The sequence below is a fragment of the Sinocyclocheilus anshuiensis genome, unplaced genomic scaffold, assembly GCF_001515605.1.
Source record: "Sinocyclocheilus anshuiensis isolate Anshui unplaced genomic scaffold, SAMN03320099.WGS_v1.1 scaffold144, whole genome shotgun sequence".
Classification (NCBI taxonomy): domain Eukaryota; kingdom Metazoa; phylum Chordata; class Actinopteri; order Cypriniformes; family Cyprinidae; genus Sinocyclocheilus; species Sinocyclocheilus anshuiensis.
This window is the reverse complement of record NW_015555720.1, coordinates 1,253,586-1,266,580: the sequence shown is the minus strand read 5'-3', so window position 1 is coordinate 1,266,580 and position 12,995 is coordinate 1,253,586. Positions and strand designations below refer to the sequence as shown.

The 12,995-nt window shown below is 35.1% G+C and overlaps 1 protein-coding gene across 1 annotated transcript in view; it reads right to left on the bottom strand.

The window, feature by feature from the left end:
- Nucleotides 1–4,367, bottom strand: part of LOC107672379 (protein yippee-like 2) — a 7,207-nt gene extending 2,840 nt beyond the window's left edge. Inside the window, exons 1-3 of the mRNA XM_016465538.1 lie at nt 4,226–4,367; nt 3,959–4,002; nt 2,190–2,298 (exon numbers count right to left, since the gene is read on the bottom strand). Of these exons, the coding sequence (XP_016321024.1) occupies nt 2,190–2,298; nt 3,959–4,002; nt 4,226–4,342 (270 nt within the window). The 5' untranslated portion in view covers nt 4,343–4,367. The remainder of the gene's footprint in view (nt 1–2,189; nt 2,299–3,958; nt 4,003–4,225) is intronic.
- Between the last annotated feature and the right edge of the window lie 8,628 nt (nt 4,368–12,995).

Sequence of the window (12,995 nt, the reverse complement as noted above, 5' to 3'; positions counted from 1 at the left end):
TGACATCAGGGGTTCAACCGTAATTTTATGAAGCTACGAGAATACTTTTTGTGCGCAAAAAAACAAACCAAAAAAAAATGACGATATTTAACAATTTCTTCTCTTCCATGTCAGTCTTCGACGTGCGTTCACGACAGCACCATGACACATGACGTAGAACCCAGATACTCTGTGATTTGTTTTCAGTAGAGGAATGCACACACGTGCATCATACTTTCGTGAAGATGTGGCGGAGACTGACACGGAAGAGAAGAAATTGTTAAATAAAGTCACTTTTGTTTTCTTTGTACATAAAAATTAGCTTCATAAAATTAAGGTTGAATCACTGATGTCACATGGACTATTTTAATGGTGTCCTTACTACCTTTCTGGGCCTTAAACGTTTCAATTATGTTGCTGTCTATGCAGGGTCAGAAAACTCTCGGATTTCATAAAAAATATCTTTGTGTTCTGAAGATGAACGAAGGTCTTACGGGTTTGGAATGACATGAGGGTGAGTAATTAATGACAGAATTTTCACTTTTGGGTGAACTATCTGTTTAATGACTCTAAAAATGTCATGTGGTGTAACCATCAAATAAAAGTAATAACATCTTTTCATTCACCATACATTTGAGATTATACATGTTAATCATTATTTAAAAAAAAAAAAGAATTTTTTAACATATACTTTTCAAGGCAAATTTTTGTTTTTCAAATATCATGAATTATTAAATTAAAATATTATGTTTTATGGAGAGTTGCACCAAATGACATTTTTACAACCTGAACTTGCCCTATCATAAAAAGGTCAAATTATGTCAATTATGTCTGCAGGTGTCCTATGATATAATTTCCATTTTTATTTATCTTATTTGGTAACACTTTACAATAAGGTTCCATTTTTTAAAAACTATATATTTAATGCATAACTAACATTAACAGTGGGCAATACATTTGTTAAGATATTTATTAATCTTTGTTAACATTAGTTATGAAAAATACAGCTGTTCATTGTTAGTACATGTTAGCTCAGGTCCATTAAATAACATTAATAGATATGATTTTTTATTTTAATAATGTATGAGTAAATGTTGGAATCAACATTAACTTATAAATGCTTCAGAAGTATTTTTCATTGTAAGTTTATGTTAACTAATGTCGTTAAGTAATGTTAATAAATGGAACCTTATTTTAAAGTGTCATCTTTTATTTTTTCCCCCTGCATTTTGGAAATAATAATAAAAGATAATGTCATAAACAACTTAAGGTTTTCTTTTCAAGAATTTCATTCCTATAATGAGGATCTATTTCTTTATTATTGTATCAGGACAGTTTTATCCCTGACATGAATGGCTTTTTAATGTATTTTTTTAATAAATAGGTAGGACAAAAAAGTTTCACTAATGCCTTTAATATCCTGTTTGTCTTTTCTTTTTATAGCTGATGGATGCAGGCAGCAGCGAGCACTCATCAGATTTCTGGAGAAGGGCACTGGGTCAAACTTCCCTGCTACTCTGAAACGTCTGCATTCACATTGACATAAATATCTGACGTGCTTATAAATAACCAGGCCACTATGGGAACGTATTCTTGTTTATGTGCTTACTGGTGTTTGCATCGGTCAAGACTCCCATGTCAAGGGCGACCGGAAATCCACCAGTGCTGAAAAAAAACAATCGGCATGCGGCACAGCTGCTGATTAAAAACGGACACCATGCAAGGAATGTGTCAGGCTTAGACAAGCCTTTATGAGCAAGCTTAAGCTCGCAAAGCCGTGCATATTGAAAATGTGCTATTATCTCAAAGTGTCAATGACTTGTTTGGTCAATGCAAGCACAATCAGTTTCTTCAGGTAAATGAGGCTCCAAGTAGGTTATTTGTTAAACTAGTTTCTATGGATAGTTCACCCAAAAATGAAAATTCAGTCTTCATTTACTCACTCTCATGTATGCATGACTTACTTTCTTCATTATATGGACAACAACAGTTAAAACATTCTTCCACAGAAGAAAGTAAGTCAATATTTTCATTTTTGGGTGAACTAATGTCCAATAATGTAAGCTACAGCATCTTGTACAGTCATAATTTAGTTGTATAACCATCTTCCACTGCCTCTCTTATAACATGTAAATGACCTGTGTTATGATGTAATGTCAGTTTTATGTAAATGTTCTTTAACTTTCCATGTGTTGTGAGTGTTTTCTTACATATTTCCACCCCAGTGTGGTTTTGCAGTTTTCGCAGTAGATGTCTGCCACTGCGTGAAGGCCCGTGAGCAGAACCCTCTCCTCTGCAGGACCACATCCCACGTTCACCCTGACGAGACCAGTGAGACACAGTCATGCACAGGAAGCTACAGTTAGGTTTGTGGAAACATAGTAGACATGAGTTTATATACTAACATTCAAAAGCTTGGGGTCAGTAAGACTTTCCTTTTTTTTGTTGTTGTTTGTAAAGAAAATAATACTTTTATTTACCGTGGATGCATAAATTGATCAAGACTTTAGCATTAGCTATGTTTCCACCCAAAAATTGAAGTTGCTGCAAGCCTGTGGCTGTTTTTGCCTACATAATAAATTACTTGCTTGCAGACAACATGCAATAACAAACATTGTCATGTTATCTTGTATTCGGATGCCTGATGTTTATGAATGTAATTGTGTGAGACAGTTTTGATTATACCAAATCATTTTGATGACAAACTTTGGCTCAGGCATTTCAAAATGATTAAAGGGGTCATATGATGCGATTTCAATTTTTCCTTTCTCTTTGGAGTGTTACAAGCTCTTGGTGTATAAAGAAGATCTGTAAAGTTGCAAAGACTAAAGTCTCAAATCCAAAGAGATATTTAACCTAAATATATATTAGAGATATTAGGGCCGCACCATTCTCAAGCCCGCCGCCTCTGCTCACTCTAACCCTCCGGCCGTTCCTCACTCTAGCCGCCGACCTCTGCTCACTGTAGGCCACGGTGTGTGACGCTATTTCGTTGTGAAAGCGAAACTACTTTGTTTGGCCTTCCAAAAATGGACACGACTAGAAATCAGTGGTTAAGTTGTATTTACAACACTGTTCCAGAACACTTCATCCCAAATATTCGAATGTGTGCAGCACATTTTATGGAGGACTGTTTCCTGGAAGAGTAGACTACAATGCCGGCTGTTCCCTAAACCGCATAAACACATTTCATTACACCAAATACACAAAATACTGTTCTTTTTAGCAGCATCATATGACCCCTTTAAAATAATTTTTGAGATGAGGTGCGATGAGATCGGCAAAGCCATGTGACTTTTTTGATGCCCATCAAGAAATTTATTTGGTAAATGTGTGTCCATTATTTGCTATTTCTTCTTAACAAATAAAAAAAAATCAGACTAAAGATTTGTATGTGCATTTTTAGAATTTACGTACATTTTTCCATTTCCATGCAGTGTTTTTTATGCGGTGTCCTACAATTTGCATAAAAATAGGTGGATGGAAACATAGCTATTGTCACAAAAGATTTGTATTTTAAATAAATTATGTTCTTTTTAATTTTCTTTTCATCAAAGATTCACAAAAAAATTATGTGTATCAAGGTTTCCAAAAAAATGTAAGCATCACAACTGTTTTCAACATTGATAATAATAATAAATGTCGCTTGAGCAGCAAATCAGCATATTAGAATGATTTCTGAAGGATCATGTAACACTGAAGACTGAAGTAATGATGCTGAAAATTTAGCTTTGCCATCACAGGACTAAATTACATTTTTAAAATTACATTAAAATAGAAAACAGTTATTTTAAATTATAATAATATTTCAAATTTTACGGTTTTCTCTGTATTTTCAATCAAATAAATGAACATAATATACTTCTTTCAAAAACATGAAAAAAAAAAACTTTTGAAAGGTAGTGTATAAACACACCACTTCTTCAAATACCATAACTGTACAATCAAATACCCATGTAAAAACACAGAAACAACTTACACAGAGTTGAACAGATATGCTCTGCCCTGACTTCCTTGAAACGACTAAAAGAAGAAAAAAAAGAGACACATTCCTTAGAGAGCTGCATATAATATCACGTCCTAATGTTAATCTGAAACTACAGTATCTGCTTTGTTATCTGATGTGATATTAAACAGCATGTGTTGATCTTCTAATCTGTGAGCTTCATATGTTTAACAAACATGTTTGTTCACACCCGGTTCCTGCAGCTGTTGTCAGGTCGTTAATTCTTGGCTCATTATTCACCTTGGAGATGAGCTCGTCATGGTTGGCGAGGTGTGCTCTGCAGTGGATGCAGCTGTAGGTGCGGTGGCAGCTGGGCAGGTACGCCTGGAAAGTTTTGGAGCGTGTCATGGTGACCATGGGCTGGGTCGGCGGGCGGTGCAAGAAGGGGCTGCCGGCCCAGGTCGGTTAGCGCCATCTGCTGTCAGAGAGTGAAAGTGCGCTTTCATCCAGAGCGTCTCTCACATGTTCCGCCTTGTGCTTCTCATCCGTGCTTATTTACATCAGAGTGCGCATGCGTCTTTCACGCAGCATACAGCGGTGTTGTGCATTTTGACCAGTTGATGGTAAAAGTATTCTTAAAAAGCATTAAAAATTCTGAATAATTTGTAATATATAATTATTCACGGTATTTAGAAGTGCCCACGATAACAATATCGTGCATATTCATGACCGTGATATATCGCATTACCGAATACCGGCACAAGTCTAATAGTGAAGCCATTGTAGTCCAAATGATTGCTAAACAAATGACTGGTTCTTTTAAATAAATCAAACACATGCAACTTACAACCACCTTTTTGCTCATAAGACTTAAATCAGTGTAGTTATTGAGTGATTGCTCATATGACAACATGTAGTTAAAGATACATATTAAGAGTTTTGTTAGTAGTATTTTCTAAAAATAAATGAATGAATGAAATATATTACCACATTTATTTTGTTTGTTTAGGTTTTGGTTTAAAATATAGTTAATTATTTGTTTATTTGGATCCCCATTAGCCACTACCAAGGTAGGTAAATTTATAACATTTCAATTTTTCCAGCAATAATTTATGATCCAATACATCAAAAGCGGAGCTAAAATATAACAATACTGCTCCTACTAAATTATTATCATCAATCTGTACTAAACAATCATCTGTGTTAATGCTGTTCCTGTTGAATGTCCTTCTCGATATATGCATGCTGAAAACCAGAGAATAAATTATTCTCCTTAAATAAGAATTGGGCTATCTCTCCCGGGTTTTCTGCAACCATGATGCGCGCGCATCCTGAATGTTTACAAACCGGTAATTGGTCTATTGGTCGACTATTAGCACCATTAAAACTCAGTGCTGCATTTTCTGTAGAGGAGTAACCTTTGCTTCTTTCCAAGCTAAGGGAAAGATCCCTTTTTTAATACTAATATTAAAGATGTGGCAAACTGGTTCCGCCAAACAGCTGGCTGCTAATTTTAATAAGTTTAAACTTAATAATAAGTTATCCATTCCCGATGGTTTATCTATATTTATAGTTGATAATTTTTGTTCCACTTGTTGTACATTTACTTTGTTCAATTCAAAGCATTGGGCTGGCTTATCACTTATTATTTTTTTAATTTGACTTTCCCTTGATGTAATATTATCAGTTAACATTTCTTCTCTTTGTTTATGTACTTTATTTATGAAAAAGTAATTAAAGTAATCAGCAATTTAATCTTTTTCATATAAAAAAAGGAGTTTGACCTGATTTCCTACCCATTAAGAATATTCCACAATTTTTTGCCATCATATTTATATTCACTTACTTCTACTTTATAAAACATCCTTTTCTTTTTCCTATTAATTCTAGTTACTTGATTTCTCAATTTGCAATAAACTTCCCAATCCTCCTTATTTCCAGTTCTGTTAGCTATACCCTTTATTCAATTTAATTTATGTTGCCTAAAAAAAATAAATAAATAAATAAATAAAAACACTCGAAAATTATTTAAAAGTATGGGTTTTTATACTTTTATGAGAATTGTTTTAAAATTATTCACTATTGAAATTATCTCATCATTTTGCAACAGAATTGTATTTTATTCCTAACTCTTTTCTTCGTCAAAAATACTAAAAGACTACACACCTCTAAACTTTGGTGTATAACTTGTCCTGCACAATTCACACTGTATAAACAACACCTCAAATTCAGTGTTGTTTTGTTAACTGAAACGAACTCTATTAAATCATTTCTGTTAAATGCTGAAATAAAATAAAATGTAAATATTAGATGAAAAACGTTAAACAGAAAATTATTGCTAAATTATTATTAAACGTAAAATGTAAATTAACAGAAAAGTTGCTTTGGCAACTAATTGAAATAAAGTTGAAGTACTAAATTTACTAAAACTGAAACATTAAAGCTTAATAAAAATACTAAAAACGAAAACAGCACATAAAAAAATACTAAAACTTATGCTAAAATTAAAATGAATACATAACTAAAAAATATAAAAATAACAGCTAATTATTCAAAACATTAATAAATACTACAGTAGTAATACTGCTTAAAGGCACAATATGTAATTTTCGCCGCTAGAGGGCGCGTATTCAAAATAAACAGAGACAAAGGCGTAGTTTGATGACGCTGTGACTGAGTGTGGAATCATGGGAGTTGTTGTCTTCATCCCCACAGCCGATGCAATCCAACGGGACTCGGGCAGAAATCATGTTCATGAAAGAGCTAATGATTTATTAACGTAGTAGAATGAAGCAGGGTGAGGCTGAAAGCCGTCGAAGCGAAACGAGGCCGCTGAACGAGCGTGACACACGGCTCGAAAGCAGTGGCGCTTTTAAATCATGTTCATGGATGAGCTAATGATTTATTAACGTAGTAGAATGAAGCAGGGTGAGGCTGAAAGCCGTCGAAGCGAAACGAGGCCGCTGAACGAGCGTGACACACGGCTCGAAAGCAGTGGCGCTTTTATTGTGCCAGTCGACCGCTTCTGCTCCTTCCAGTCGCGTGTATGTGGGAAAAAAAGCAGCGCTGTTTTATCATACTAGATACATTTGAAAGTTCTGTTATAATGCTACTCTGTGCGGTCGTCACTGGTCTATTAAAACGCACAACATATTAAAGCGTCTTTGGTGTTTCCATGTTTTCTACAAAACAACCGGAAATCGAGGGGTTATGATGTCATTGGCAGGCGACACAATGACACTATGGACACGGTCCGTGTCACTAGTTAAAATTGCTTATTTCTCTGGATTTAAACATTCTTCGAAACATTTGGGATAATGTAAGTACACAAGTCAGCAAAATATATAACACTGTTCTAGTGGTTTTTGGATATTTTAATAAAAAAATCTTACATATTGTAGCTTTAATCGTGTGAATTGTTGAAAGGTGTGCTATAGATATAGAATAATATTTAAATACTTATAAATACTTCAATCCTAACATCATGGTGGCCATTTCTGCACGATCAAACCCTCTTTCCATTTTGTTCAATAGTGGTGCAGATATTGCACACTTCACCGTTAAGAATGTCCATCGGTTAGCAAGTGTGTTTGCATGCACCAGTTTTTTTGCCTTTTTGAGGCTTTGTTGAGGCAGGGGTGAGCCCATCTTAAGAGTCTGGAGCAAAATGCGTCTCTTATGTTCTGTCCATTGTTTCCCCGCCAAAGCGTGGGGTTGGAGAATAAAGAGTCTACTGATAGATCGAAGCTCTTTCCCACACAAACCCACAACCGTCGGCTGGCACAAACGCATACTCGTACTGCGACATGTCCACAAATAAACCCTCAAACATTCTGGTGACCCGCTCTCGCCCCAGTTCCACACCCTGACCCATGCTGGTATTTTAGGACTCTGCGAGTTTGCTCAGGACACGATGCTGAAAGATCTTGTGGTGTTTTCTTACAGTTTACTGTCGACCAAACGATGCATTTTGTGACACTGCTGATAAATGCATAATAGATGAGATAATGGATTTCTCTTTCTCTCACAGAAGCTTTGGGAGAGACTAGTGGCTTTTATTTGTTCAGTTAATACTGGTTCCGTTTCAATATTATTTAAACTGAAATGTAAGCTGTTTTGTATGAAAATATCAATAAATTACAGTAAAAGTGGAATCAGGTTATCAGTAGATGTAAACTATCCTCTGAGACTCCATGCTGAAAGAAACGATGATCAAATCCACCTTTTAGTGCCCTCGAATGATTTTTCCAACCTATTCATGTCTTTGCTTGGGATTTTGAGTTTGTATTCCTCTTTATTCACGCAGCTGCAAATTGAATCCAGGTTTTGTATTCCCACAACAGGCAGATCGATAAAAGTGAAGCGAGAGAGTCTCGGTATGGCTTCATCATGCAGACAAAAACACATCAGATGAGCTCTGATCCAATCCATGAATGCTGATCAAATACTGATCACTGAACCAATACATAAACTGTGCCACAGATCATAAAGCTGCACACAAGCTGGATGGAAAGCAACATAGCTTATCAGATGCTTTATAGTAATTTTATCAAGTGTTTTTAGGGATCGTTCACACCAAAATGGAAATGCTGTCATCATGTCATTCCAAACTTGTACTTTATTTCTTTTATGGAACATAAAAGGAGATATTTTGAAGTTAAATCACTTCCACTGAATAAAGAAAGTCATACAGGTTTAGAACGAACAACATAAGGGCAAGTAAATTATGACATAATTTCATTTATGCATGAACTAATTTAAACAAAAGATTCAGTCAGATTCTAAGCAGATCTAAGCTGTTCTGAGTGTTTTTTCAGGTTTGCAATGCTCAACATAGTACAAACACTACTAAAGAACATTAGAGCATTAAAGGGTTACTCCACCCCAAAATGAACATTTTCACTTACCCCCATGTCGTCAATTGTTGAATAAAGTTGTTATTTTTGTTTTCTTTGCGTACAAAAAGTATTCTCTTTAAAGGAATAATTCACCCATAAATGAAAAGAAATTGGTCACAATTTATTAATTCTCACATCATTGTAGACCCATATGCTGTTATTTTTTCCATGGAGCAACATTATTTTAAATAAATTTTATATAGCTCTTTCCTTTCGTAGAGTTCCTGTCGTTAGACAAGTTAGTCCTCTACTATTTTTCTTTAAGAATGGTCATAGCTTTTTTTAATGTCAGTTACATAAAAAAGCATTTTGGTCTAATTTGAATCCTAAAAGTAAGACTGATTACCTTTTGCCTTGACTAACTGCTAGTTGGTCAAACCAGGGTTGCCATGTCTACAGTTTTACCACGGAACTGAGCTATTTTTACACTGTTGCCGTGAACTGTTTTTTTTAGTCCACTTTAAAGCGATCTCTCCCCTATCATCCTGAAAGCTATGTAGACAGAGGAGGACCGCTCGGAATGTGATTTCAATGGAGAAGACCACCAACGGAGGGTTGAATAGCAATTATGCTGATTTTGTTTCACAGACCTGGCAACCCTGGGTCAAACTAGCTCTTTAGACACAAGCTGTGTCCAAAGTCACATGTTGTCTAGCTAGCAGGTACTACGTTAGGTTTAAAACTTACTTTACAACCATTAAAAAAACGTTCTATATAGTACAAATATGAGTAGCACGAATGAAGTCCAGACATACATTTTCCGTCATTTTATCAGTCACATGACCTACCAGCTACCAGTCACAACTCTCCTGTGGCTTAATGCGATGGTAAAGTGTTTGTCAAATGTATACTCCAAAATTTTGACAGAAGTAGTCAAACATACTTTTTGTATAACCCCCCCTATGTTACGTCATAGCAAAATAATTATACAGCCCCTGTAATTTCCTGAGTGGGTCATGAAAATTAAAATGTTATGCTTTTTGTAATTATCCTTTTCTGATGGCTTGTATTTGCATTCATAAATGCAGTTTATTATGCACAGAGTGTCACAGTATAATACCATAGCTTAAGACCTGCAGGAAATACTATTGAAAAACGTAATCTCTGCAGACTGGATTGAATTTGACAGCATTTCAGAAATTACTTGTCAGCATTTAAGCTCTACGAATTCGATCGTTTAAGAACGAGAGAGCTTGTTGAATATAAAACAGTAATCAATTCTTATTATTGTTTTATGTAATAACTCTCTGTTTGAGTGCTATGCTGTACTAAACCTCATGTACTGACAGCATACTGACACATACTGACAGTATGTGGGGCTGGATTTCAGCCACACTGCACTACTGACACTGTGTCCTCATGGCAGCCCAAGCATGCTTTCAAATTTGACCCCTGACAACAGAGCCATAAACAACATTTAATATGAATTTTTGAGCCTAATACAACATTACCAGAGCGAATTCCCACTAAAAAAGGCAGTAAAATGTGAGACTTGTTGAAATGCGATCATCACATCACAATATCACAACTTCACAGGTTGATAACTCAACCTACTGCTCAATGCTGCAGTATAACTGTCATTAAAGTAATATGAATTCAAACCCAGGCATCAATGCTGTCTAGTTAGAGAACTTACAAGGTTTTGAAAGACAGCCAATATAATATGTTATATTATAAAATATTTTATATTTATTTTAATATAATAAAAAGTCAAAAAGTCCATGAAAAGTGCAAAATCTGTGTTAGGTGTGGTCATGAATTGTAGTGTTATAGTGATGTGGGTCAGTTATACTAAATATTCTATTGAATGTTTTTTTATGAGTATTAAATATTAGATAACATTCAATCAAAAATTCTAAATACCAGATATTTTGGTTATTCTACTCCATTAAATAATCAATTTTGTGCATGCTGAATATTCTATTGCAATTTTATTTCAAAATGTTCTAAATATATTCAATTGTATTCAGTTCTTTTAAATAATCCATTTAATGCTGAATATTCTATAAAATTGTATAACATATTCTAATATTGAATGTTACTGAATGTTAAATGTCTGTAAAATAGTCTATTAAATATTATGTTTTTAATATATATAAAATTGCAAGTAGGTCTGCAACGTTTATTTCCAGGAGAACTCAGACATGACGCAGACTGGAAAAAGTGCACACCAATGCAGCCCTAAATGCAGAAATGTCTTAATTTATGACTGATAGCGCGTTCATGTCATGCAGACACAACGATTAAGGAGATCACTGTCAGAGATGATACATGTGCCACTGCTGTTGCTGCAGTGATGCTGATGCTGCTGGTGGATGTGATAGTGGAGGTGTTAGATAAACAAGCATCAGCAGCACCACTGCGGACCTGCAGCACATCACACCATCCAGCATCTCCAGCACTACTATAATGCAAAACTGCCATCATAACCTGATGCTCTTACACAGCTCACTGTCAATATCAGTTAACATGATTGCATAAAGCAGATGACTATACCAAACTTTCATATTTAACAACTCGTTAAAATGTCAAGCATTTACCTTTGAAAAGAAGAAATCGAGGTGGTGAGATAGTGGCACGCGCTCCTCTTCCGTGAAAGTAAATCAAGATTCACAGTAAACTTTGCGTGTGCATTCCTATCACGACAAATTCCCTCTCCCGCTTCTCTCGCGGTCAGTGTGGACGTGGTGCATGTAAACCAAGTTTAGTCTGGGCACGATCACGCTGTACATCTCATACAACGCGAATGGCAACTGCTTCCACCAATCACTGAGGCGCAGAGGCATAGCAACACTACGCTGATTGGACAGAACGTGAAAAAAAATCAACCAATCATTATTTAGGCTGGTATCTCAGCAGAGTTTAGGCAGAACTTGTCGTCAAAATCTAATTTATTCGTTTAGTATATATTTCACTTTGGGGTTGAAGGTACAGCTGCTTCGTGTTCATTCTTTGATGAAATCGTTTCAAGGTCCTACCAAATACAACTATGTAAGCATATTCTTCATTTTAAACTTTTTAAAACACCTTGAAGTACTACTTCAACACTTAAACACTAAACTCATTAGGAAATAGCAGCAAGGCATACAGCATAATCTATGACAAGTAGTTAAATGTACGGTTGAAGACGTTTTCATGTTGCATACAGTATTTATATTATGTAATGTCGTAGTGTATGTGTAAAGTGATATGATACTTTCACAAACAGTGCTTATATTTCATACGTGTTTGGTTGGTTAGTTGAAGCAAGTTTTAGTTATCATAGAGCGCCCCCTTCTGGTCAAAATGCGTTTTTTTTCCAGTTATGGTCTGTATCGGGATGATTTTTAAAGTAACACATTTGTATCCATTTGTATACTCTGTGGAAACATTAAACTAGTGACAATTTGGAAAGTGTGCATTAAGAGATACTGTAAAAGTCCACAGTCCCAAAAGAGTTTTATGGGAGCCCATAATAACACTAAGGCAAGACATAGTCTGTTTAAATTCACTTATAAAATATATTTAATGGCAGTATATTCACAAATCCAAACAGAACTGTGCTTCTGATACCAAATATTATCTATAATAACTAATCTTTGAATTACAGTACTATCATTTACAACTAAAGCAGTGCACTGAATTCATACACAACCAATGAAAGTGGCTTGGAGAAAATATGAACCAGAAAATTAAACACAGCACAAAGCTAAGAGTTACTGTATCTGTATACACTTCACAAAAGAGGGAAACATTTGAACTCCACAAATGCTTGATTATCTAAAAGTCTTAAGATTCGTTCTGTTCAGGAGCGAGTTACTGTCATGTCAGTTTTGAATGCATTCTTTAAAAGAGTGAGAAAATGTTTCTGTTTACTGTTCTCTTTCAATACAGCAAAACCACCAGCAATTTAAAAATAAAAACTTTTCCTGTTTTAGCAAAAGTACATTCAAATGTCACATGAACACTATACACTACACTTGATTATGACCCTTGTTACACTCCAAACACAACTTCTTTCATCTGTGTATAATATACACAACCAGTCAAGCTTGGACAAACTTGACTGACATTGTTTTTCATGATAACAAAACCTTCTGTCCTAAAGGCTATTGCTTGAATACATGAAGATGCTTTTAAAGACAAATATTAAGTTTCCCTATGCATGAAATTGTTTACTAATTTTACCTGTT